At 46.9% G+C, this 26,992-nt stretch overlaps 1 protein-coding gene across 17 annotated transcripts in view; it reads right to left on the minus strand.

Annotated features, from left to right (window-relative positions):
- The window catches only part of FBRSL1 (fibrosin like 1), a 585,865-nt gene that overhangs the window by 27,457 nt on the left and 531,416 nt on the right, over window positions 1-26,992 (minus strand). For all 17 annotated transcript variants that reach the window (XM_064168199.1, XM_064168206.1, XM_064168202.1 and 14 more), the window contains 2 exons: window positions 2,538-2,934; window positions 745-998 (listed from right to left, as the gene is read on the minus strand). In XM_064168199.1, the coding sequence (XP_064024269.1) occupies window positions 745-998; window positions 2,538-2,934 (651 nt within the window). The remainder of the gene's footprint in view (window positions 1-744; window positions 999-2,537; window positions 2,935-26,992) is intronic.

Raw genomic sequence — 26,992 nt, forward strand, 5'->3', positions numbered from 1 at the left:
AGATCAAAAGGAGGCCCCAGCAAGTGGAAGTCTCCAGCTGCCAGGGTCTCTTCCAGGGACAGATGTAGGCTAACGGATAAGCTATAAACAGGACACTTAGGGCAGAAGTGACAATGGAACGGAGGCCAGGGTGCACAAAGGGTGCAAACACAGTGAGAGCTGAACAGCAGAGCTTGTCAGCTGAGCTCTCTCTGCCTCACACAGAGAGGCCAAGGAGCCACGGGCACACAGAGAGCTTGTGCTGCTGCAGGCAGAAGATCCTGCTCTGCTAGGAAGAATGTGCTGCTGGTCCAAGGATGGGAGAGGGGGAGAGGCAGTCAGTTAGAACAACTTTCCGGGACGATTACAGTTTTTTCAAGTCAGTTCTAACAGCAGCAGCTTCATTAGAGTAAGCAGAAAGGAAAGGAGAATGGCATTAGGGTACATCAGTCCTTTGCTAATCTGAAAAATGTGTGAGGACTGCAGAATGCCACACTGAGCAACTAATGCCCTGGAAAGGAAATGGCTTTGGAAAAAACTGTTTCAAAACGTTCTTTAGGAAGCTACGGTGCTGTCTCTACAGCATCTCGGCTGCCAAAGCACACCCAGGTCTCCTACCTGGTCCACGAGCACACTCACAGTTCCAGCACACACTGCCCGTGGAGAGGTCTGCACCACTTTGATTTGCCTGCCCACCAGCCATCCTATCTCTTAACACCCTCCAGTGCATGCATGGCAGATCAGCCCTGGAAGAAGGGCACCTACCCGCAGGGTGACCTGGTATCACGAGGCTGTTGGTAGGTAACGCTGGTGGAGGTGGCAGCGTGGGTGGGGTGGCGAACATGGCCGGATGGTGCTGGTGTTGGGTCTGTGATCTGAGAGAGAAGTGCGAGGTAGCAAGATTAGAGATGGAGAGAGGCAGAGCTGGGCCGGAGGAATGGTGTGGAGGAATCTGGGGAGACAGGGGAAGGTGTTTCGGGAGGCTGATGCTTGTTGCACTGCTAGCGCTGCTGCTCCGGCTGTGGAGAGAAACAGATGGGGAAGGGGAAGAGAGGGGAGAGACAAAGAGAGAGACAGAGAGAGTTACAATACAGAACTGAAACAGCACAGGAAGTACACTACCAGAAACAATGTGATCACGAAACACTGATCTCCCCAGGCTTATGTCTTTGTTTTTCTTAATGGCAGTAGCGAGAGTGATGAATCTTAATGAACTCCTCCAACAGCGCAAGGGAGGGCTTCTTGACTCTACATTTCCTTTGGTGCCTGGGCAAGTTACAGTCCTCAGAGGCACCTATGAGATAGTGATGAAGGCCACAGAGGCAGTGGGATTTGCCACCTTTATTTAGCATCTGAAGACCTTGCAGTGGCTGTGTGTGTCTTTGTGATGGATCATACAACCCAATTACTCTAATCCCTTTTTTCTCTTGCTCTGGGTGCACAGGGTTGCAAAGTGCAAGCAACTTTGGGACCAAGTTGTGTCTGCTGTGCATGGTGTGAAGTAATATTCACACAAGCATGCAAACACACCCCCTAATAAATTTTCTCATAATAATTGTCTGTCTTTTATTACTACTCTACTGCAAGTAATCTAAATTCTGTGGAGTGAAAGGAACGATCACTGCAGTTGTTTTTGAGTGTAATTCTCAAAACAGCAATTATTTGTTGCAATCTAAACCTTTGAGACATCTCAAGTAGTTTGAAATGTTATTAATAATTTATACTGTTGTGGCATTTACAGGATAGAACCATGGCAGAGCTTAAGTATGCAGGATGCTATCAAATACACATTAACGGTAGCCTTCTGTAGTCGTATTTTGGTGTCTGTGCAGCCAAATATTACATCTTAAATCAGTTTTCTCCTTCTATGTAAACTAGCCTGGTTCTGGTTTGAGAGGCCAGGCATCTTATCTGTGCCAGCAAAGAAAACTATACAGGTTCCAGCTGACTGACTAAACTCTTCTCTAGAAATGTTTTATCCATGCTGTTTTCACCCATCCTACTTACTGGATGGAGACAATTTAAACAGTGAAGCTAAGCCTCCTGCTAGATCTGAACAGATGAGACTGAAGATTTCTCAGCCTACATAGCAGCCCTGTTCTAAGGGCCACAGCAGATATAGATAGCTCTCTTCTGATGCTGGTAAAACAAAAACCCTGATAACCATGAACAAACCTACCTCAGCTGAAGTATTTCTGAATATTAAACACGAAGTTTACATTAAATTTAGATCAAAACCTCCCTTAAATTTCTAAGACAGAACTGGCCAGCTCAGACAACGAGTGCCAAAACTCCACTAGGTACCGGAGCTAAAAGGACTTTATCCTGGGGTGATATGTGCCTATGTCCCAGAATGGAAACATTCATCACCATGTTTCAATTGTGCTTAGCCACCACTGCTGGAAAATTCAGCCTGTGGATCAGCACAGAAAGTCCAATATCCAAGAGATGGAGCACCTCGGACAGACAGCTCCTGTCCTGCCTCCCAGCAATTTCCATCACCTTTGAAACAAGCCCTGCAGCAGCACCAAGATGAGCCAAGCATCTCTTTTCCCTACCTGATATTATTGAGTCCGTTGTGGGCCACCTGGTGATGCACTTGGTAATTGAGAGGTGGAGGGATGTGACTCGGAGGCTGAGTCCGAAGCTCAGGTACTAACTGAGGCTGCGACTGCGGCCGAGGTTGAGGTTGCGACTGCGGCCGAGGCTGCGGCTGAGGTGTGAGCCGGGGTGGTGCTGGTGCTGAAATCACTGGCTCCTTCTTCAACAGTGGGCTCGCTCTGGCGCTCGACGTGGGCGCTGAGGAAGTAGAAGTCACAACGGCAGCTACTGGCTGGGGGCTGGGGATAGGCAGGGCGAAGGGCACGTCGGTGCTCAGTTCCCGGCTCCGCTCTAGCCCAGACACCTTTGGGACATTGGCTGCTTTTGCTTCTGGCTTGTCATTCAAGGTGGGACCTTAAGGAGCAACGAGAGAAAGAACAAAGCGCACGCTGAAAGGTCTGCGTTTGTTTCTCTGCTTGGTAGAACATACGCCTGGGAAAAAACGAGTCATGCTTCAGCTCGTGGGAGCATCGTGGGAGCACTGCTGCTACAAGATGGATGTGTGTTTGTGTGTCTGTCCTTCCGCTGTCCTTGACTGGCCAGGCTACAGCTCTTGTTAGCATGTGTCCAAGAGACCTAGCTGTCATTAAACGAATGCACACCGCAAAGAACATAGCTTTGTGACTTCTACTGAGCCCCAAGGTTACTACAGTAGGAGTGTGAGTGTGTCTCGAGTTACTTTTACAGTATTTCCTGCTCCATGTAGGTTTTAAGACTCATCATGAACTCAAGAATACATTTAATTGTCTCAGTGCTCTTTCAAGGTAATCTACATTGTGTTTAGGCTCAACTCCCAAGCACTACTCATTGATGATAACCCCACCGGTTTCTATGGAGGAGGCTACGTGGGATCATCTCTATATAGCAAAGGATGGGACAGCTCTGCAGTGAAGCTGTGACACTGCCATGCCCTGGCCACACACTTGTGAAGAGGAACAGAGAGAAAGCTGGAGAAATGCAGTCAGAAGTGCAGTGAGCACCCAAGTGTAGTCCTGCTCACCCTAAGTACTGCACACGCCTGTAAGCGCCCCATGTCAAAACTATCCGGAACATTTCAACCTTGCAAAATGCACCTTATGTGGAATTCCATATGGAATGACTCCCTCTGTGATGCTAAGTATTTCTTTTGAATAGATTAAGCTAAACAAAGCAGCCTAAACAGTTAAAAGGCTGGAAAGGGCAAAGGGAGGGAAGCAGAGGTATTTCGGATCAAGCAGTATCCAAGAGGTCAGAGACCACTGAAAGGACGAACATGAATGTGATTCAACTCCCACTGTAACTCCCTCCTCGACAGACTCTGTGCCCTGGAGTGCACACAGACTCACAAGCAGAAGCAAAGCTGTCCACACGTTACAAGAACTAGCACTGTCCCCGTGTTCCACACCCTCAGCTCCTCTAAGTGACTGTTAGGATACAGGCTCCTATTACCCACCAGAAGGAGTTGGGGGCCGTTTGTGTTTGGCTGGCTTGAAGACATGCAAGAGACATTACCTACACTCATTACCATGCTCCTGATGCCCTCACAAACAAATTCCACCTTTGAAATTTTCTCGTCTCATCAAAGCACTGAGCCAGTTCCTGCTGTAGGAGGTGTGGAAATAACAGACCACACACCCCACGAGCTAATTCTGGCCATGCAGATGCTCTACCCGGGCGTTCGCAAATGCAAAAGGCCTCAGTCTTCGCTGCTGCTGCCTCAATGACCTGAGCACCACCATGCCAGCCCTAGATGAGTGGGACAGTGATGAATCAGAGCCTGCAGCACACCAGCTCACTTGCTGAACAGAAAATGCCCACATGGTGATGGCATCTCCTTCTTTGAGATAAAAGGCAGTTTCCCACACTACTTCTGGCTCTGCCTGCACTCTCACCATTGCATCATTTCCTTCATCAATCAATCAATCAATCAATCAATCACAGTGTACATATATAAATTCAGAACAAGAAAAGAGAAGAAATGGCAACATATGTGCCATATTCATCAGAAGATGGCTGAGGACTTGTGGCCTCTAACCTACAAATGACAGGAAGAAGCTTTTCCAAACAGCAGTGCTTTGGCTGGCAGCAAGGACAATCAACCCTGTACTTTCCAGTGCCTTGTGCATCTTTACAGGTTTGACAGAATGTCTGCTGGCCTTAAACTACATTCCCTGCAACAGATAGAAGCCCAACTCCTGCTTCAGTGCATTTCTTTTTCAATAATGACTTTGCACATCACAGGTGCCTTGGTTTTGAGGTGTAACTAGACTTGTTTCCGGTGTTATTTACGAGAGGACACAGCCTCAAGCTATGCCAGGGGAAATTTAGGCTGGAGGTGAGGAGAAAGTTCTTCCCTGAGAGAGTCATTGGACACTGGAATGGGCTGCCCGGGGAGGTGGTGGAGTTGCCGTCCCTGGAGCTGTTCAAGGCAGGATTGGACGTGGCACTTGGTGCCATGGTCTAGCCTTGAGCTCTGTGGTAAAGGGTTGGACTTGATGATCTGTGAGGTCTCTTCCAACCCTGATGACACTGATACTGTTATTTAGCGTAACAAAGATTTCGTTCCTAACCCCAAATTCTCCTTGCTCTTGTGCACTGCTCTTTCTCACAGTGGCACCTATGTTTGTAAATTTTCCTCAGACTTTATTGCTAACAACTGAAAAATTGCCATTGATTAGTCAAGCCAGGGGTCCCCTCACTGTTCATTTTGGGGAAAGTGTAATTCACAGCTGCAGATCTCACTGCTTTTCAGGAGCTACCCATTAAAAGCAATTGGGTTTCATTCCTGACCATAGGTTTCCTGAGAGCCTATTAGCTCTTTCCATCCAACAGGTCTCTTCCTACGGAGTTAAACTTCATATTGTGTAATTATAGGCAATGGGGACTAATGGTGTATATTCAAAACACACTGGCACCACAAAAGTTAGTTGAGTAAAAAGTCAATTAGATCCAAAACAGATCAATAAAGTCCCACATTAAAAGCAGCTGTTTGACCAGTTTTATGTACAACTATTGATTCCCTGTGGTTTCAGCATTAGTTCTCATTTGCAGTTTTCTTAAAGCAAAAGCTCATGCTCCTTGCAGACTGAATTGACCAGCCAGCCTGGCTGTATCAGCACCAGGGCTACATGGCTAATTTCTGCTGCTAACATGCATCTCTCAGGTTTCACTACTGGCAATGTTTTTGTGGTTCATTCTCACTAACAACGAAAATATCCAGATGCTTCTTCCCCCCTCCCTCTAGAAATGCTACAGGCATAAGTGTGAGTATCTTCTCTCCTTTTGCAGCTACACTGAGCTAACACAGAAGCACAGAGAGGGGAAAGATACAGCATGAGTCTATGGGGGAGCATGGAGAAGCATGTGAGAGACAGCAAAACCCCTAACCCTTCTCAGGGTGGGAAGGACAGAGACTGGATCCTGGTGTTTTGGTGACTTTGCTGCTTCCCCTTCTGATGGCTGTTATGCAGCCGAGAGAGAAACTGCTTGGTGTGGCTGAATGCAATGGATGAAGGGAGCCAGAGATGAACAAAGGCAGAACAAACCACGGTGAGAAACAAAAGGAAGACCACAAGGATGGGGCACTGAGACCTGCCTGGTGTCCACAGAGAAGGTGTCAAACCTTCTGAATAGGAAACTTCTCTCACATTTAGGTGTTTCACTTAAGTCTCTGGGAGAAAACAGACTAAATGAAACAAAATGGAAAGGAGATGCCCAAATGGAAATACATCTCATCTGTACTACTCCAGGAAACACAGGAGGCACTTCTATGTGAAGACTTAAGATCCTTCATCTCAGCTAATTCCACTGAGCACCATGCCAAGCCTTACTCACACTCTGATGTTGAAGAACATACACATCTTTGCTGCTTTCTTTTCTTTCACCCTCTTCTACCAAAGCTTGCTTCCACCTGTGCAGTGCCTGTTTCCAATACCCACTCACTAGCTAACCACACTCCAGAGGTCTCCAGAAACCTGACAATTCTGAGGCCATTTTCCCTATGTAACCAACAAAAGAGTGATTTCTGAAGCTTGGCTTCTTAGTTGTTGACCAAGATCCTTATCATGATACCCATCACAAATATCTCCAGTTCAATTTTTTCCTCTCCATTCACATGAAGGTCTCTGAGCTACCTTCCCTGAAATCCCTCAGAAAGTGAATGATTTTAGTGAGAGGTGTTGCCCGTTCTGCTCAGAATCTTGAGAACCTCATCTGAAGTTTCTCCATAGGGTGCTCAAATGCCCCTGCTGAAGAACTACACTCTTGTATGCCCAAGTTCCTTCCAACTGACCAGGCTGACTGCTGGTCACACATGGAAAACATCCCAAGGAAAGATGGAATATTCTCTTTTGTGCAAGCTGGATTGGGTTTCACCAAGATCCTTTCAGAAATGTCTGCACTTTGGTTCTAATCTAACCCTTCTGTGCAGGCAGACCCACAGAGCTGAACGCAAGTGCCTCAACAAAAGCAGAGATCCACGAGACCACACAACAATGTTCTAGAGGCAAAAATGTGTTTATTTTTATCAAGTCCTAGAGTAATTTCCATGCTTAATGATAACAGGCTGAGCCAATTTGCCTAAGACTTGACAGTCAGCTCCAATAATTCAACCTTAATTAAACCTGAACGCATGTCAGTTCAGCTCGTCCCCTCGCAGGAAATGTGACATTTGCAATGATTCATGTTTCAGCCATGCTAAGGGGAGGCTGGATCACATCTGCCATTCTCCACCCTGCAGAGCGCTACCCCTTCTCAGCATGCCAACTTTGTTTATTTTCTAACCAAACACTCTGGACTTCTTCCATTGAGAAGCTTTCTTAAATGCAAGGACAGCAAAACATGTCTTGATCTCACAGGGTGAGTGATGGCTGAGTGCAAGAGACGGGGAGGAAAGGGCTTGAAAATGCTCTAACAAGAAGAATGACAACCTGGGATTAACAACTCTTGCCTCCTTGATCAACTAATTTGTCATTTGGAGTGTGGCAACACTTGAAGCTCCCCGTGTCTTGGCCTGTGTGCCATTCCAGTTTGACCTGGCAAAGAAGAAAACTTCCAACAACTTTTAAAAGCACACAGGGAGCTTTAGCCACAGCTGATGGAAATCTACAGAAACAAGAGATGAAATTTCAGGCAGATCCCAAAGTCAACCCCAGCTGAATTTGCTGCAGAAAGTGGCTTTCAGAAGGAGTTACCTAAACCTGAAAGACCATCACCATGGATCCAAGATGAAACTCCAGTGAATTGCAGATCTGTGATTGGAACACACACACACTGCCCATCCCCATGGCTGCCAGTGTGTAACTACAGGGCACTGGAGGCTAGCTGCAATGCAGAGAGTCCCAGACACAAATGAAACCTTTCTGTTACAGGAATTTGCTTTCAAGCTGATTAAGAGTAGCTCAAGTGCAAAGGATTAAACATGTAAAGGCTGCTTTGAGAACTCCAATAAGCAGTTACTGTGTTATACAAACAGTACTTAGGGCAACAGCAGTTCCAGCCCTGCCTCCTGCTCTTTGCAAGCTGCTGGTTGCTGCTGAAAGGGGATTGTCAACACACGTACAATGTGATTGGAAATAATCTAATCTTGCCTGCATGCCTTTCTTTTGTCTCTTGAAGGAAAAAAAGAGAAGTGGAGTCATTCAGATGTCTCTCTGCAGCCTCCCTTGTTGTATTCTGAAGGCACTGGTGATGGGGCGACGTGAGAAAGAAATTTCTCTCCCACATCCATCAATGACATCTTCACCAATGGCAATTTCCCAAGAAACACAACCACCACCATCTGCAGCCTATCTCTCCACCCTCTACACATCCCTGAAAGCAGACACAGGCCAAGCTGGCTCTGATGGACCCTGCTCCATACTGTAATCCAGCAAGAAATGTTGCAAAAGCATCACATCACAGGAATTAAAGGGAAATATGTGGCAAGAAGCTGAGCAACTCAGAGGTGGCTGATGAAGCCCAGAGACAAGTTCTGAACCACCAGCACGGGGAGTGAATACAGAAGAACATTATTTTACAGCAGTAGCTCAATACAAAGAAATAAGAAAAGGAGAATGTTCAATCAAATTCAGTAACCCTTTCTTTACTTTTGCCTTTTTTTCCCCTTTTTGATTGATTTTTTAAAGTGCTGCATAATGTATTGTGGATATGCAACACATACAAGCAGAAGAGACTTTAAATAAAGCATTCTGCATTAGCAATGATAACACTGGCACTGGTAGAGTGCTTACAAGTGAAAATCAATATTTAAGTGCAATTTCTTTATTCATAGTTGTTTTATGCTTTTATATAGATGGCTTTTTCATTGTGTTTCAGGGGGGGAGTGCTATTGAAGACATTAGATGGTGAGCTTGGTTTTAAGCTGAGGGAGAGCAGGTTTACACTGGATCTGAGGAAGAAGCTTTTCAGTATGAGGGTGGTGAGACTCTGGAATAGGCTGCTCAGGGAGGTTGTGGATGCCTCCTCCCTGGGGGTGTTCAAGGCCAGGTTGGATGAGCAGCCAAGTCTAGTTGAGAGGTGTCCCAGCCGATGGCAGGGAGGTTAGAGTTGATGATCTCTCAGGTCAATTCCAACCTAGGCCATTTTGTGACTTCCACCATGACAGCAGCATACTGCACATGAGATCGTGTCAATAAAATATCCTCCTGTGACATGAGCCAGCTCCTCGCAACACCACAGGCTTCAGGTGGATTTTCCACCTCTTACTGAGGAAAGTAAGCCAAGTGCAAGCCCAAACCCTGCCGCCTGGCCCCGAACCCACACCATTGAGGAAAGTAAGCCAAGTGCAAGCCTGAACCCTGCTGCCTGGCCCCGAACCCACACCATTGAGGAAAGTAAGCCAAGTGCAAGCCCGAACCCTGCCGCCTGGCCCCAAACCCACACCATTGAGGAAAGTAAGCCAAGTGCAAGCCTGAACCCTGCTGCCTGACCCCAAACCCACACCATTGAGGAAAGTAAGCCAAGTGCAAGCCTGAACCCTGCTGCCTGACCCCAAACCCACACCATTGAGGAAAGTAAGCCAAGTGCAAGCCTGAACCCTGCCGCCTGGCCCCGAACCCACACCATTGAGGAAAGTAAGCCAAGTGCAAGCCTGAACCCTGCTGCCTGGCCCCAAACCCACACCATTGAGGAAAGTAAGCCAAGTGCAAGCCTGAACCCTGCTGCCTGGCCCCAAACCCACACCATTGAGGAAAGTAAGCCAAGTGCAAGCCTGAACCCTGCTGCCTGCCCCCAAACCCACACCATTGAGGAAAATAAGCCAAGTGCAAGCCTGAACCCTGCTGCCTGACCCCAAACCCACACCATTGAGGAAAGTAAGCCAAGTGCAAGCCTGAACCCTGCTGCCTGGCCCCAGTCGAAGGCTACTGAGTGCGGCTGCCTGGTGCAGGGGTGCAGGAGGTTCTTTGTTCACAGGGTGGGTTCCCCAGCCTGTCCCTGTGACCGAGTCCCACCACGGCTTCCAGGGAGGCTTCCGCCAGCCGGTGGGGATTCAGCCCCTCTCACTCAGTTCATTTGTGCAGAGCTGTCTGTCAAGTCAAATCGTGGTGCCGCAATCTGAAGCACCCTCCCAACAGCTGCCACTATCAATTACTCTCCCAGACAGCCTTGACTATCAGGAAGAGAACTGGAGCGAGCACTTGCCAGTTTTAATAAACTGTGTTGCCCAAGTCATTTAACCTGCTAGATTGCTGTATGCTGGGGCTGTAACAAGCCTTCAGCTTTTCAACCCAGAAGAAAGCAACAGTGGCAAAAAGCTGTCAGTTTGGTCCTCGGAATTAACTTCCAAAGGTGTCTTTTCACCCCTTTCTCCTTTCTAAAACACCCAAGTTTGAAAGTAAAACATCTTCAAGTCATTCTCAGGATCAGGAAAGTGTCTCCCATTTTTAACACACAGCCAGCATCTCCCGAGAGTGAAGACTGACATGGGCCATGATTTTCATGTGAAGAGCACACCTGAGCAGGGAGAGCTCCTATCTCCTCTTACTCCCGCATGGATGTATCCTGTGTGCACTCCCCAGTTCTGCCCATGTGTTGGTCACCACCACCGCAGCAATACTGATGCAGCCAAAGGCTTCAGGATGCCCTGGCCAGCTTCAGGGACCAACCATTCCAGCTCAGTTCCTTATACTCTCAGCATGGTTTCAGTTTCTCACCCAACTGAACAATCAGGCATGGCAAATGCACATTTGCTCCGGCACTTTTGGGGTTGGTAGGAGAGATTTCCTGAAGAAACATTTATTTTAAACACTTGGACTCTGCACATCCAAAAGATGATTCAAAATCACTATGCTAAATGTTTTCCTTAGCTAGCTACATAGATAAGAGCCTTTGCTGTGAAAGCAGCACAGAAAGATTTCACCCCCTCCCCTAGAAACTAAGAGCAACAGCATTAAGACCTCTGGACTTGTCTCTGATTTGCTGCTTTATGGCTCTTTAATGGGATGTTTTATTCTTGGAGATTTGGGAGCTTTCCATGCTCTATCCAGGCATGTTAGCTGTAAGCATGCATGATGACACTCCAAAGCTGCAGGAGCTGAATGAAAATGGGTGCCAAACACAAGGATTGGGGCCAGAGCATAAAGAAGAAGGATCACTATTCAAATCCCCCCCAAAGTAAGTCACACTGCATTTTCCTAGCAATGCTGCTTCTGGCAACGTTTCAATGCAAAGCTGAAACTGGATTTGCAGCTAAAGCACCTACTGTGGATGCTGGCGTTGTAATGAGATTGAAAGTTTCATACAGGCTTTTAATCTAGGGCTATAATGGTGGATCAAACGCTGCAGGGTTCAATCTCTTCAGTGCTGCTCCTAAGCAGATGTCAGATGCCTCAAAACAAGTGACGTAGGAGCCACTCCATCACCCTGGCCACAGAATGTTATTAAAGCATCTTGTGGTTGCTTACTATAGGTGTGCTTGTCTTGTTCTGTGTTGGGTTTGGATTTTTTTCAGGTGCAGTGGCATACTGTACACCTAATCTGAGTGACAGGCAGCAAGAAGGTCAATAAGCTGTTAGAAAGACACCCCCAACATCCTGCTCTAGGGTAGGGTGTCCCTGCCTATGGCAGGGGGGGTTGGAACTAGATGGTCCTGATGGTCCCTTCCAACCCTGACTGATTCTTTGATTCTACGAACATGAAAGCAGAAAAGCACAAACAGCTCCAGCTGTAACCTTTTAACAGACAGAACTGCTCTAAATCAAGGAATCTTATGATTTTAAACTAGTCAAACCACGGCAAATAACAAACCATCAACTACTGCATTACAGGAGAAAAGGTACTACTTGTGCTCTTTGAAATCCATATCGATTCCCATCTAGCCTGTGAGTGAGTTATTAATCACTCCAATTAAATCATGAACACAGGTCTTTACACTGAAATTGAACCCCCACCAATAGATCGATAACTCCAACCTCCAAGAGCAATTACTGCTCAGCATAATAGAGCAGCTTGTTAGAGAGAGCTCCAAGCAGACCACACTTCTCTCTGCCCTGTCTTTCAGAGGCAGTGCACACAAACCGGGGGGTGGGGGGGAAAGAACAAAAAGATTTTATAACTATTATTTTCAAAATAAACAGACATCTGCTTAGAGTTACCTAATCTCTCTCACATCACAGAGGCAGATCTGCCAAGGTCACATTGGAGACATGATTACATTTTTTCACAATTTGTTATTCTAGCAAAGCCCTGATAAGATTGAACTATTGAAGTTCACACTCTGGTTTAATTTCAAGAGGTTAAATGCCAAATCCTTTTCTTATTGCTACAAGGAAGGGATCTGCCAGGCTGCATAATACCCTGTGTGGGCTAAGACAACAATTTTGTTTCATCTGCACAGTCTTATGAAAGTTTTGATTCTTTTTTTTTTTTTTTAATGACATCAGAGAAGTCCAAACTCCCAAAGAATCATTCAAAGTAAAATCAGAAAGTGAGACTCTTCTGGAGGAGTGCAAATGACCTTTCAGACCTTGCAGCCTGGTCAGCAGCTGGGCTGAGAAAGCACACTTGCTAACTAAAACCAGAAAAAGGCAAAGAGGAACATTCTTGAACACCAGATCATCTCTGCTGGGAACAGAAGATGATTATCCCAACCAGCCAAGCGTGCACAGGGTCACAGAAATTCCCATCTCTGCTTTGGAAGACAACTGATGTTTGTCCTGATGCAAGGGAAAAAGGAACCATCCCCACTCAGGCCTCGCCACTTAGCTCCCACATCCTTTCCAGGTGAAAGCCACATTTCTGCACGCATCCTTGCTCCTGATGGGCTGGCCCCTTCCAGCAGGCCCCTGAGTGCCATCCATCATCCTTCATTAGGGAGGCTATTGGCAGCCAATTAAGTGGTGATGGACCCACACCACGAAGCTAATCAAGACGAGTTCATACCCTACCCTTCAGCCTGCAGGCACTGCCTTCCCGTCTGGGATGAGTGTCATGTTCCTGCTCCTTCCCCTTGCCAGATCACTGTTGGATGTGTTGAAACAACCTTGGCCAAGGCTCAGCATGCACACGGAAAAAAGACACCGACTCAGGCAACCCAAGAAAACAAGGAGGTAGAGGCACCACGCTGCTGGGGATCTCAGCGTGGCTTTCCACCAGCAGACATGCAGGTAGCTTTTGCAAAAGGGAGGCAGGGAGGAAGGTTATCTATCCCTCACTGTAGAAAGAGGCAGAAAGAGCCCAGACAAGAGTTTTCTTCTTCCCTGAAGATGAGAGTTAGGAAGACCAAATTGTGTAGTGATCTCCTGTCTGGAACGTGACAAGTGCTACTCGTGTGAGCTACATCAGCTCAAAATCCAACATGAGCACACATATGCAGAGAAAGAGCTAACCTCTGGTCTCTAGAACACATGCAACAAATTCTGTGCTTCTGGTTGCCTATCCAAGCACTTTTACTAGAAGTATATATCAGACCCCTTAAGATGCCATGGAAGGAAACTCACCTGTGGAGCTGTGCTACAGCTAAGGAGCCACAATAGCTGCCCATTTCCTCGTACTTCGTGCCTGCTAGACCCACTCTTCAGAAAGTACTTTGGTTAGGAGGTTGCATGTTAAAGCTGCTGTTTAAACTTCCAGGGATAACAGAGACAGCAGGAGTAATTCCTAACGGATTGAAGTTTGCAGTAGTCTTTGTTAAGTGTCAGAAGATGGCAGAAAAAGACCTACTGTGCCTGTGTGCGATCAGCATTTGAAGAGCCCAGCTAAGGCAGAACCGAGAGACTGTAAATGGTGGCAAACAGACCTGTTTAGAAACTGTCTCAGTAACTCGACTCACTTTCATACCTCATGTTATGGCTGGAGTTGTGAGAATGGAAAGTTCTGCTGCAAGGTGACTTTAGTTTCTGCTAAACAGGGACTGAAAGGAGCATCTGACCCTGCACAAATTAGCAAAATCCTGTCCAGCACTCAGTTCAGTAACTGCTGTCACTTAATGCTAATGTGCTTGCAATTTAGGAACGGGACACCTGAGACTGAGTGCGTGTCAGGTGGGGCTTTCCAACAACTCCCCATACTCTGCAGCCTCCCACTGCTCTTCCTTTGCATTGCCAGGCACAGAGGCACCTTCCAGGCAGACTCTTCCCTTAGATTCAGTAGCAGTACATTACTGCTCTGAAACAACGCATCTAGCCGTTACCAAACTGCCTCCATTTCACTTGTAGTTATGCAGTAGCACCTCTTTCCATTAACTTTGTTGAGCATCTAGGGTCAACACAGAGGAACGCTGTCAGAATTTTCCTGCAAGCTCAGGAGCAGCAGGCTTCCCCACCCCACTCCTACACAGACGGTCAAAATCCAGCCCCAGAGAAAAATGGACATATTGAACTTAACAGACTGAACACATTCAACAACATTTCAAGTTGCATCATGGATAATTAAAATATTTAAGGGACAAGCTGCAAGTTGTTAATCAGGGAACATTTACTTGAATGGTGTGTGCCCTTTGGATTTGGTCCCTATGGCAACCCAATACTCACTCCAAAAGGATGAGCTGGAAGGAGTACGCCAGGAGGTGCCTCAACGTTTTAATTCACGGAGTGAGCAATGAATAAATACAGCTACTGACAAGCACAGTACAAGCAAAAAGGGTTTGTAAATAGCATTAAGAAGCCACAGATGGCCTTTTGCTTTTTAAGATTGAAAAGGTCCACTCTGCCTTTAAACACACCCACGACAACGATCAAAAAGCCCGCATGTGTTGCTCATGGGGTGTTGAATCACCAACAGCTACTGAAGTTTTATAATTGAAGAGCTCTGCTTTAGTTTCTGACTTCACAATTCTACTCCCCATATTGGAAGTTGCTGCATTAAGATCTTCAGGGAAAAAAAAAAAAAAAGATCTTCTGGCTCCACAGAAGACAAACTTTGAGAACACAACAGCATGTCAAGGACAGTGTTGCAGCATGCTCGAGAAGGAGAATGTGTGAGATGATTGATTTTTTCCTTCAAAACAGGAAGAGTGGCTTGGTATGCAATAAGGAGAAGAAAAGAGTACTTCACTGCACAGCAGAAGGCAAACTCTTTCAGCATGATCTCAGAGTGTGTGAAATATAACTGCAAAGTCCCTTCCAGCTTTCTCCTTTGATGAAGTGTGAATTCTTCAATGGGCAGTAGAAATTTTGGGAATATTTTGGTGCCGGAAATACTTGAGGATAATGTGAGATCTGGCATCTAGTAAGATCTAGCAGAGGGACAGAAGAATGCTGTGTTGTACACTGCAATGGAATCACACCCCATTAACGAAAAGGTACTCCTGAATCTCTTCTCACATGAGGGTTTATGGCTGTGGAAAGAAATCTCACAAGGCTGCAGGGTGCTGGACGGTGCTAGGCTGCTTAAGCTGCTGTGATGTGCAGATAGCCCAAAACAGCAACTGAAGACTTGTGAACCCACATGTTTTCCCTCCACTCCTCTTCCTGCTGATTCCTTGGAGTCCCTTTGCATGCACTGTAGTGGCACTGCAATGACTGCACAACTTCTACAAGGCTGCTGGACACAAGTAGTACTTTCAGCTGCAGCGTGTCAAAGCCGTAGAAGATACCTGTGATTCTGACATGCATGAGGACTGTTCACTGTAGTGAGTCACCCAGTAGAGAATTTACTGTTCTACTAACTGAGGTCTCCTGGTGATGGAATTTGCTAGGAGCCCCAGCAGCACAAAGCTCTACCCTCTCCTTCCCAGGCACAGCCTCAACGCTCACAAACCCCACGTTAACCTCTGAGCTGGAACCCGGCAGGCGCTGCCACAGAACTAACCTCTGTTTTAGGCACCAAACAAGTACAGACTCAGACATCTGTAAGCATAATCACAGGAATTACTTCATGTGAAACTGCTGCACATTTTTATTTCAGTATTGGGTGAAAGAAAGAGACAAGTATCTGGGCTTAGCCTGCAGTTACTTTTCCAAGACAGTAATTGCTGCATAATTCATAGTCTTGTTTTCACGTCTGCCATGTGTACCAACAATCCCTACTGAATTCACTGTAAGCTCTTCCTTCAAGTCCTCTCCACAGCACAGTTCTTCCAAACAACAGAAACACAAACAAGCAGAAGCCCAGCACTAAGCAGCAACTTGAGTTTGGCAAGCTCCTGTGATCCCAGATTCTTACTTATTAGGAGAGGAAAGAGGGGTCCAAACTAATTCTTGAGAGTTTCCACTCCGCATCAGCACAGCAGACAACATCTTTCACTCATTACATCTGCATTTCCCTGCAAGCGGATCTCTGTGAAGTTAGAACTGAGCTTTCATATCTCTACTCAAACCCACCTGCTCCCCATCAACACCAGATCACACAGGCTGGAGGAGTGCTGCCCTCTGCATGAGGCAAGGCTCATAAATAGTAAGTATTTGCAACTGATAGGAAATCTCAGCACAGTCAGGAGCAATTTATAGCTTCCGCACCAAAGAGGCTCACAAAGAAGCGGTAGTGATGATGCAGGTCCTCATTCAGCCTTTCAGCAGTGGTTTGAGGCCTCTTAGCTCACAGCAAACCAACTGCAGATCATGCAGCAGATCCTTGCAGGAGGAGATTCCTTCCTTTAAGAAATGAATTTGTTCTAATGGAACTCAAAATGGTTAATCAGTCCAATGATTACAAATGAAATGTCTCAGTGGTGGGCAGAATCCAAGCTGTGGTGCCACTGGTTTTGTTTTCTGAGGACACAATATGGTTTTGTTTTTGAGGACAACACTCCTATCTGCCAGTGGTTAGTTTCAGGGAACCACCTCCTCCTGCATTAACATATTCATCTGCAAAATCTATCACATATGTTGCGTGCAAACTTGCTGGGAGTTTGATTCAGCTCTGACAGCGCAAGACTCTCTAACCCAAATATCTGAAAGTAATAAAATCCACACCATCCTCCTGATCCCTCGCACTGACAGCAAACTGACTGCATTTGCTGTGCACTAACAGTAGTGGGGAATCTGCACAGATACCCAGCCACAGTTACAGACAAAACAGAAGAGGTACCGGTTTCTTTCTCCATTTTACCTTCCAGCTCCCCTAGCTCCCAAATCTAGCATGTTGCCTTTACGCTAATTTTCTGCTGCAGCTAAGGGAAATGATGAGCCCTGTTCATCTCTCAGGTGCAACTCTAACAATGACCACGGAAGAAGTTGAAGGACCAAGGGCCCTTATGCCAGACCAATGCAGGACCACAACACTGCACTGCAGCAGAGAACAGATTTGTCCAGCCAGGTCGCCATGCACACCCCACAGCATCCTCATCCCTCTGACCTGCTGTATCACATTTGTTTTTCTTGGCTGTCTAATCAAACTGCAACAGCATCTCTTCATCTTACACAGAGGCACGTGCTTGTTCCCAGAAGATGGGAAACAGTACAACTGGTTCATGCTGGCATGGGATAACTGTCACAAAAGTGACAAGCAGTACTGCTTTTGCTACAGGCTGTGCTCATGGAAAGAACTGGATGATCAAACCCTACCTTGTGATCATTCCACCAACAGAAATGAAGCCGGCAGGGACAGAGCACCCACTATTTCATATATAGACATGGGAAGAAGGAAGAGTATGGAAAAAATATGGAATAACACCTTGCAGACAGTAGGTGTTCCTGTACTTAAAAGCTTCTCTCCAGTCCTTTGTTCCACAGGCAAGCTGAGAGCTGTGCTGCTTCCAGAGATTCTGCACTTCCCAGAGCTGTCAGGCCGCTGGAGGCTCAGAGTAGCTGCTCTGAAGGAGTAGGACTCTTCCCACCATTAATTCCTTAAAACCAAAGGCAGAGTTCCCCTATACTGGGCACTGCAGCTTTCTGAGAAGTCCTGCTTTCTTCTAAGACCAAAACAACCAAGAGTGGCAGGAAGGATGCAAGGATATCCCTCACCAAAGGCACCCAGGGAGCTGTTGGCCTCTCCATACCACATCTCCAGGGACTAAAGCTTTGCTGCATTTGGAAGATAAATCCACCTTTTCCCCCTTTTCTCACAACAGCACAGAACAACTCCCCCATTGCCAGTGCTGAATGCCAGCAAAGGTCTCCATTTGCTTCCTTGTGTAAGGCATTTCCCACCCCTTCATTTTATAAATTACCAGAACAGACATTTAAATGCTCAAGACTTATCTCAACAGAGTATTCATGCCTTGGGCATTTTTATGCTCTACAAGGAGAGAAACAAAAGGGCCTAATTTAATATCTCCCTACAGCATTCCCCGTTCTTGCTCTTCCCTTGTGAATCTCTGAAGGCAAACTCTCAATGGTTCAAGGCTCCTGCAATACCTCGGCCCTTCCCTTTTTAAGAGCAAGACAAGGTTTTAAAGCAAACCTTGCAGGCTGACTGGAACTGGTGGTGAGAATCCTTTAAGGGAGAGAAAAATCACTTGTAACTAATAAAAAGAGAGGAAAACTCATATTCCTGTGGTTTAATTAAGCACCCATGGGGGCCATTCAGAAGGCAGGCACATCTGCTGCCTCTGTGTGCTTCAGTGGCTCCCTTGGTTCCTAAGCACTGGAGCTCTGGGAGGGAGAGAAGGAATGGACTCCATGCACCTGCACCCTCTGCCCCCTGGGATGCCAAAGAGTGAGGTGGCTCTGCCTGCTTTGTGCTCCTTTTCATGAACACTGTATCAGCCCCACAGCCTGATGGGCCATGCTAGAGGCTGAGTCTGTTTTCTGCCTTGGATTTAGGATTTAGCTTTACAAAACCACTGGAAGCCTCCATCTTCTCTGACATAGAGAGACCATTCAATGCTTGAACAAAGTTTTCTGCTAGAGCAAAAAGACAGACCTGCAAAACTGATCTTGGGGTTTTGTTTTCATTCTTTAAAAACCCCTCACCTACAATAACTTTCTGGTCCTCAGCACCAGACATCGCAATATACTGAGGCTAACAATGTAACTTATCTCTTGCCTTATAACTGACATGTGAAGAAGACTCCCTAGGGAAGGACCCCCAGTGCATAGCTGGCAAAAGCTGGCTTTGCTGTGTGATACTTGAAGACAGCAGCTCTTCTAGAAGGTAAGGAAAGAATTGCAGCCCTGGGACTGTAGTTCACTCCCCACCTCCCCTCTCCAGCTGCGCCATCCGCCTTTCCGCTCCCCTTAGTGTCAGAACTGAAGACGGGAGAGGTGACAAGCTAGAAAGCCACGGCCAAGACTCGAGAGTGGGAACTCAAAGCAGCCCTGCTGTGCTCCAAAGTGATGTTACTGCTGCTCTCTGTGTGCAAGGAGTCAGGATATGGTCCCCAATCCAGCTACAAGCAAAGGAGGAAGAGGAAGAGAAGGAATAGATGTGCTTCTTGCAGAGACTTCAGGCACTGCTCCTTTTCTGTCTAGGCTGGCAGGCACAAGGCACAGAAACATCCATGGCTAAGAGCAAGTGCTGGAATCCAGGCTTATCTGGATGTAATCTGAGGGACACTTCACTATGATGTGGCCAGAGCACTTGTTTGTTTAAGAATTAAAAGGAAGGGATATTTCTTCCTATGGAGGAGGACCAGGAAATTAAACCTGGACTTGACTCAGATCTCCCTTTCTCATGTTCCTTTCTACAAAGAGAGGGGGGTGGAGGGCTTCAACACTCTCCAAATACGACTTCCCTTTCCTCCAGAAGTAGTTTATAGAGAAAAAAAGTCTGAAGTCCCTGCAGTCTTCTACAGGCACCCCACACTTTGGAGCTCAGGGCTTCTTCCTGTTTCGTTGCTCCTCTCTATCAATTTTACCTGCTGAGAAGTAGCAGTGGCCTCACAACGAAGGCCGTTCAAGAGCTCATGGCCACTTCTCCGCACACAGAAGCCGGTGATGTCTGCACGTATGTCTGGTGACACGCTGTCACTGAAGTTTTCCAGCAGCCAGTCTCACAGCCGTGCCAGGAAGTCTGTTAGTTTCTAAGTCCACAAAACCTGGCATGTCCCTTTACCCAGTCTGAAACCCCATTGCAGTACTGACATTGTTTCCAGAGAACCACAGAAACATTCATCACTATATGGTCAAGTTCTGCCAGTCACATACCAGCGCTGGCATCCTGCATCACAAACACACACCCACCTGGAGCACTTTTGGGGTATTCAGAATTCAGGCTTCACTGAACTACTTTCACTGAATTACTTTCTGACCAGAAAAGAGAACATTTCCTTCATTCATGCTGCAGAAATGTCTTCCTCGTGGTCAAACTTCAGAATTATTCACTACCTGATCATGGGGTTGTTTTTTCTGAGAGCCGAGGATCATAAAGTCGCCACATGTTTAAACAAGAGGTCATTATCCACCAGCTCCAGAGTTCAGTGCAAGCTTCTAAGCAAAGAGCAATTCAAAAACAGAGCTGTTAAAGAACTAACAGTAATTTAGAGCAGTTAAAGTTTCTGTGTTACTGATTTTTCTGGCGAAGATTCATAGGGCTATCAAATTAGCATCTGGATATCTTGTTGAGGGGAGTAAAGTCAATACTCTAACAAGCCCATTTCGTTTCTCTTTACTATGTAATCCTCGATACTCAAACCTAAAGGCAAAGTGCAGAAGGACAATGACCTACAGCAGATGCCAAGTCCCTGCTCTCTGTGTCATACAGCACTGTCCAAAGAGGAGATCTGAGAAACAGCAACCAGAAGAACAGTTTCTACTCAAGACACCATAATATCAAAGGTTTAATATTAACTTATTGGTTCCCAACACAATTATACGTGGGGAGGTTTTTCAAAGGTGCAAAGTCAGCAAGAGATTAAGTGAGGGTTTGACCCAGACCTTTAAAGGCCTTGTAACCACATAGCTCACCTGTACCAGAATTTGGAAGCTTTTCAGGACCAACAGCAGCAGCAAACAACGTTTGTTATCTAAATAAACCTGCTCTATTAACTCTTTGCAGAGAAATCTGCTTTGCTCAGTACCACCTCCTAAGTCTCTCTGGCTTCATCTATCCAACATGGTAAAAGAGAAAGCTTCTCCACACTCTTTCTTGCTCTCCCTCTCCTGCACCTCAGGACAGCACATTATTTTCAGCATCATTTTGTGCTGTACTCAGTGCTCCACGTCGCCAGACCAGTCAAACCCACAGATGGAAGGAAAGGCACTTTTCCATCCCCAGCTCTGGAAAGATGCAGATGTGGTAGGAAAAGCCCTGCAAACTCCCCTTGTTCCCTTTGAAACCCGAGGAGAACAGATGAGCAGCACATTTGAAATTAATTACGGCAGAACCTACTGCATTGTTCTCTCCTCCCTTTCCTTCCCTCGCTCCCCCCCGACCCTCTCATCACGGAGCTTTCGCTGGAACCTCTGCGGCACGTTTGTTTTCCTAAAGGTGCTGAGGCCAAAACGGTACAGCTGAGACATTCACAGAAGTCAAAGAAAGTGCAGAGCCAGGTTAGCGCGCAGGGGTACAATAGTTCCTTAAGAGCGAGCGGCTCCCCCGCCGCCGCCTCCCTCCTCCCAAACCTTCCGTCTCTAATGAACCTTTGGTGTCTGTCCACAAAAAACAAACATCAATCAGGCAACAGGCTGTTCCTTTTCCCCTGTTGCTAGTCTGAAATAACAGCCATCCCCCGCTGGGCTGGGAACGCCACTTCCCTCTCCAGCACACATTCGGGATAATAAGGGGGAGGTGAAGGAGGGAGGAAAACCCGCTCGGAGGTGCCAGAATACACAGCGAGCCGTGCCTTTTGGAGCCAGAGAAAACTTGGGAACACAACAGCTTTTGATTCCTCCTGCCCCACTGGGCACGTTAATTATTTAATAGTTGGCTTGTGAATTTGGTGATGGCGGTAGGAACAGGGTGGAAGGGAAACCAGGCTTTTCCCTGCCGCCCCCAGTCCCCTCCTTGCGCTGGGGGAACGGGGCTGTGCGTGTGCCAGGCTTCAGGCACGCCCGGGAGCCCGCTCCGGGCTGCGTCCACCCTGCGCCGCTCTCACAAGACCCTCCTTGTTGGCGTGTGACCACAGTGGCTACGGGCAGCACAGGGCAGCATCTGGATCAAATGAGTTATGGGGCAAAAAAACGCAGCCTGTCTGCTCTTCGTTTGCAGGCCGATTCTTTTCACGTATCACGCTTGGGGGAAGGGCACCTGGAGTTTAGGCTGGATTTCGCCAGGGCTGGAAATGGAGCTGCAAATCAGAGAGCAGCTCACGGTTTGCAACCAGGGCTTTCTAGGTGTCTGAAGCAACACTTTGGAGAGAGTGTGGGGAAAAGGAGAACGTAACTACATCTCATTTGGATGGAGAGGACTCACAGATGTTAGGAATATTTTTGATCAACAGCTTTCCTGGCACTGCTTGTGGTGGAATCCACAACCTTGACGGCTAGCTGAGTAAGAAAATGCTGGCAAACTCCTGTCTGCATGCAGGCAATTTGCAATGCTGCCAGTCAATATTTCAGTGAAAACAAAATTGCAGGGATCATATTAAAAGAGGGGGAAAGGGAAAACAAAGCAAAGCAAAACTCAGCCTTCCCTTTTAAGAGAAGCTCTGAGATGACCTGATGGGAAAGAGGCCTCCCAAATGGAACCTCACTGGTCGTTTGTTTGAAATGAAGGCACTGTGATGGGAGTCCTGCCGTGAGCACACCATAGCAAGCCTGCTAGCAGCAACAGAAGCAGGCTCAGCAAGAAGTGGCTTTACACGGGAACACCTGGGTGGCAGGTTTAGGACAGGCCTGCAGGCAATGGTGCAGAAAGAGGTTTAGAGTTGCGTCCATTTGGGGGAGGAAATGTATGCAGCAGGAACACATCTGAGCCAAACCCTTGGACCCAGTCCTCTTCAATAGTCAGGAGGAGAGGGGAAAGGATGGGAGGGAAGGAAAGCTGCTGTGGCAATACTTTCAGATGTGTGTTGGGATGCAGCCATGCTGGCCCTGCCTGTAATACAAAGCAGTAGCAAGCAATGTAGCCCAGGCAGAATTTCTCACTGGACCAATCTTGTGATGACTGGCACAGGCTTTCAAGGGCATCTAAGCTCCTAGTACAGTTCACACCACCATTTAGAGTATCTTTACAGAATTACTCCCACCTGCATGGCCTGCAAAAGGGTGCCCTGCTGCTCACAACCACTGCAGCTGGGCTCTTTCCTGCCCTGACCAAGCTTGGGTGACTATGCTGCCACTGTCAGTGAGGAGTCCTAACGCCTTCATAAGGCTGTTTTACAACACATACTGCTGCAATAACCTAAACGTCCAGGAGCCTGGCCTGTAACACAAAAATATTTCAGGCTAAAAAGGTACATTATGCTCACAGAATTTGTTTGATGATCTAGTAAAAGGTGTAAAACAATCTGCTCTACTTTAGTTATTAAACAGAGCAGTACAGAATGTAATGGACTTATTTGAGTTGTTGGTTTCATGTTTCCAGCTCAGTTTTAAAGACCCTTCAATAATAATAATAATAAAAAATATGTTCATTAAGCATGAACATTCAATGCTCATACAGTAAATTTCTTCCTCCAGCCACCAAGCCTGTATTAAATCAGGCTGTCTCTGCAAAGCTTGCACTGTGATTGCCTCTCACTGTGCCCAGAGAAGGCCAGCCACGTAGGAAAGCAACTGGCTGGGGACAGCTTAGCTGTTTGGAAGCCAAATCACATAGCACTGAGAAAATTAAAATGTTAGGCCTTCATTCAACAATGCTGGCCCTTTTCTGCCACCCTGCTCTGTGGATAGCTTCCCAGGGAGCAGGCTCTGGCTTTGCTTTTGCAGTTTTAACGTTCATGAGTCAATGCAGTTTGAGGTGGGTTTGCAAACTCTCTAACGTGATCTTTGGCGATGCCATCTGGTCCTGTGCTTCCCAAGAAGACACAAGGACTTGTGGTCCTGGAGGGATAAACTCTTCTTCCATGGGCTTCACATCATGAGACAGGGAATGTTTAGGAGACAGATCTCTCTCAAAATGAGATCATCAATAGATATGGAAATACAGAACAAACTAAGCAGACAGCAGCAGATGCAGGTTCATAGATGTCTGCTTATTACCAAACCTCACTCCAGCTGAGACTTAAATAGCCTCCTTTATGCAAAATGGGAGAGGGAGCGGAACTGAAGGAAACTGGCAATTACACAACTTTATTTCCCTCCTAGCCCATTTGCTTTTCATCAGGTGCCTCTGCGCTGGCATACGGAAGGCGCTTGTGAGCGCTACGTAAGCACAAAGCAAGCTTGGTCCTTTCCTTTCAGCGGGAGGAAGTCTCTGTGTGTTTTTCTGGATGCAGTGGAAAAGCACAGTGAACACATTATTTTATAGCACTTTGAGAGCACCAAGAGAGCCTCAGAAACAAGGCCTGCCAGGCTGCATTGTCTCTCTTTCCCAAGGCTGCAATCTCTTCTGAACACAGTGGTGCTCAGAAACAGATGCCAGGGTCTGAATTTAACCTGACATCAGGACTCGGCTGTACAGATCCACCTGCAATCTTCTTCCTCACCTTTTAAACCAAACGAACTCCTGCTTTCTCAAGTCTCCACCCTCAACTCCAGTGGGCTGCCTGGAGAAGAACACACCATCCTCTCAGTGCTAGACGATGTACCTGGGTGCAGCCAGGCTTTCCCAGCTTCGCCACTCACCTTGCTGATAACCTTTTAAGAATATATCTCCAACAGGGCAAAAAGTTAATGTCCATTTCATGGGAGAGAGATCTGGAAGTCTGACTGTTCCCTTATGGATAAGCCTTCAAGAATTTATTAGTGATGAAACCAGTATGTTTCCACAGAAACTTAATAGGGTTCCATAAAGATTACTTCAGTAACTTTTACAATTTAATGGCAAATGAGAACCTTTCCACAGGCTTTTTGAACTGTCCGACAGGATCCCACAGCATGAATATGATTCTGCAATACATTTTGCAGGATGGCTGGGGGGGAAAAAAAAACCAAACCCAGAGAAAAAAAAAAAAAAAGACATCTTTTAATTTCCTATTACCTCCTGTAAGACTTTGCCACCAATTTAAAGTAAATAACTGAACTAAAAGCACTGCAGTCACTTTTCTGTACCAGTGATTTACAAGAAAATATTTACTGTTTGGGAAAAAACCCAACAAACTAGAACAAGCATCCTTTTCAGAAACACAGACATGCAAACACAAACGCTGTGCCAAGTCCTGCTCTCTTATACATTGGTGTTAACCCAAAGACATCCAGGCAGGTCAATGCAGGCAGTATGGCTTTACCTGGCTGAACCCAGCCCGGGAGCTGGGGCCGAGCGCACAGAGCAGCAGAGATGGAAGGAAAGCCTCCCGCTGCGAGTCCCCAGGCAGCTCAGCAGCAACATTAACAGGCTCCACGGGGAACTGTGTTCAGCCCTTGTTAGCAGGAAGGATGGTCAGCGATGCAAGGAGGTGAGAGAAGCGGCGAGCACAGGCATGCGCGGCTCACGCCGTTATGAAGGGAGAACACGGCAGGAGCTCTGCGGGCTGAAAGCAAGCCCCTGGCCTGGCCTCCCTCCTCCCCTCCCACGGAACGACACCCGAGAGCTGCGGCACTCACTGCGCTGGCTTCAAATGAGGCTAATAAAACAAATTAATGAAATACAGGAACATAGCATGAACCACTCCTGCCCGCCACACAGGCTGGCTGCAGCAGCAGGGCCCTGCTCATCAGCCCTGTCTCTGCCCGGGGAGGAGAGCTGCAGGCTCTGAAGGGTGGTGAGAGGAGGAGGCGAGTGAGATGCTGGCAGCATTCCTCTCTTTTGCTGCAGTCTCTGCTGCTGGACGCGGGGCCCTCACTGGAACGTACAGGTCCTGCCACCCTCACCAACAAAAGAGTAACCAGATCCATTTGCAATCAAGCAGCACACCCTGGTCTCATTGATCACTCCTATTGATTGCTCAGAAGGAAAGGCGAGCCGATCCGGGGTCAGCCCCAGCTGCCCCCTGCACCAGCCCTCTCACCTCCCACTGCCTTGTCAAATTACTTGTCAATCCCCAGGCTGCCCTGGTTTCTGCTGGCGACCTGCTCCGAGCGCAGGGCTACCATGTCTGCAGGAGTCCCCAGCGGGCTATTACCCAGCACAGGATAGCTGCCCATCGATAAGCTGTCAAACAGCTCCTCGCCAGCAGAAACAGAGCGCGGGGTGGAAAAGGGCACGGAGAGCTAAAAACCCAGCACGTGTCTGGGCTGTGCTCAGCACAGACCTGCAGCCTGGGTCACCGTGGGCTGCACAGGAGGAGAGCTCTCATCCGTAAGAAGCAAGCCTGACTTAAATGGGGACGTAGTGGCCAAGGTGTGCTTAGACCTGTACTAGAGACCCAGACACCTCCCCTTGCCCTGCACTGCAGCGCTCATCCTCATGAGGAGGGAATCAGCTTTATACTCAGCATTTAGTTTTCTAAGAAACAAAATCTGACATGAATAAAACATGTCTCTAAGGTATTTTAAAAGCAGAATCAAAAAGACCTGATAGCTTTGTGGGGGTTGCAACTGCTGCTCTTAACATCACCACCCTACAGCATCCTTCTAAGGCTGAGACACAATCTGCATCAGCGTCCTGCAATCAGGGAGAGCAGCTGGAAACAGCACTAAGCCTTAGCAGCCCGGCTGGAGTAGCTTTTGCTACTCAGGAAAACAGATAAGCAAACTACAAACAAGGAGTAAAAAGATAGTATCTTTCAAACATCCTTTAAAAGTTTAGGCAGTGTAAACTCCTAGATGCATTTGGAAGGAATTTCTTTCTTTTCCTTCCTTTGTTTTTTGATTTACAGTTTGATGGTCCTTTATCTACTTTCACATGAACAGAGAAAAGCTAGAACGTGCCTGCTCAATGGGTACAGTGCTGGCCCATTCAGGATATACATATATATATATATATATATATATATGATTTTGGTTTTATAGTTTATGTTAAATAAAAACTATAATTAAAGAAAATAAACCACCCACTTCATAACATTTGTACAACGAAGACTTTATTTATTTTATTTACGTTTTGGTGGGCAAGGCACAGCATGCAGTTAGCTTTCCCTGATGCTTAACAAAGGCACATTTGAAATTTAAAATCTTGAAGGAAATGAACAAAT

This window comes from Pogoniulus pusillus, chromosome 30, assembly GCF_015220805.1.
Source record: "Pogoniulus pusillus isolate bPogPus1 chromosome 30, bPogPus1.pri, whole genome shotgun sequence".
Classification (NCBI taxonomy): domain Eukaryota; kingdom Metazoa; phylum Chordata; class Aves; order Piciformes; family Lybiidae; genus Pogoniulus; species Pogoniulus pusillus.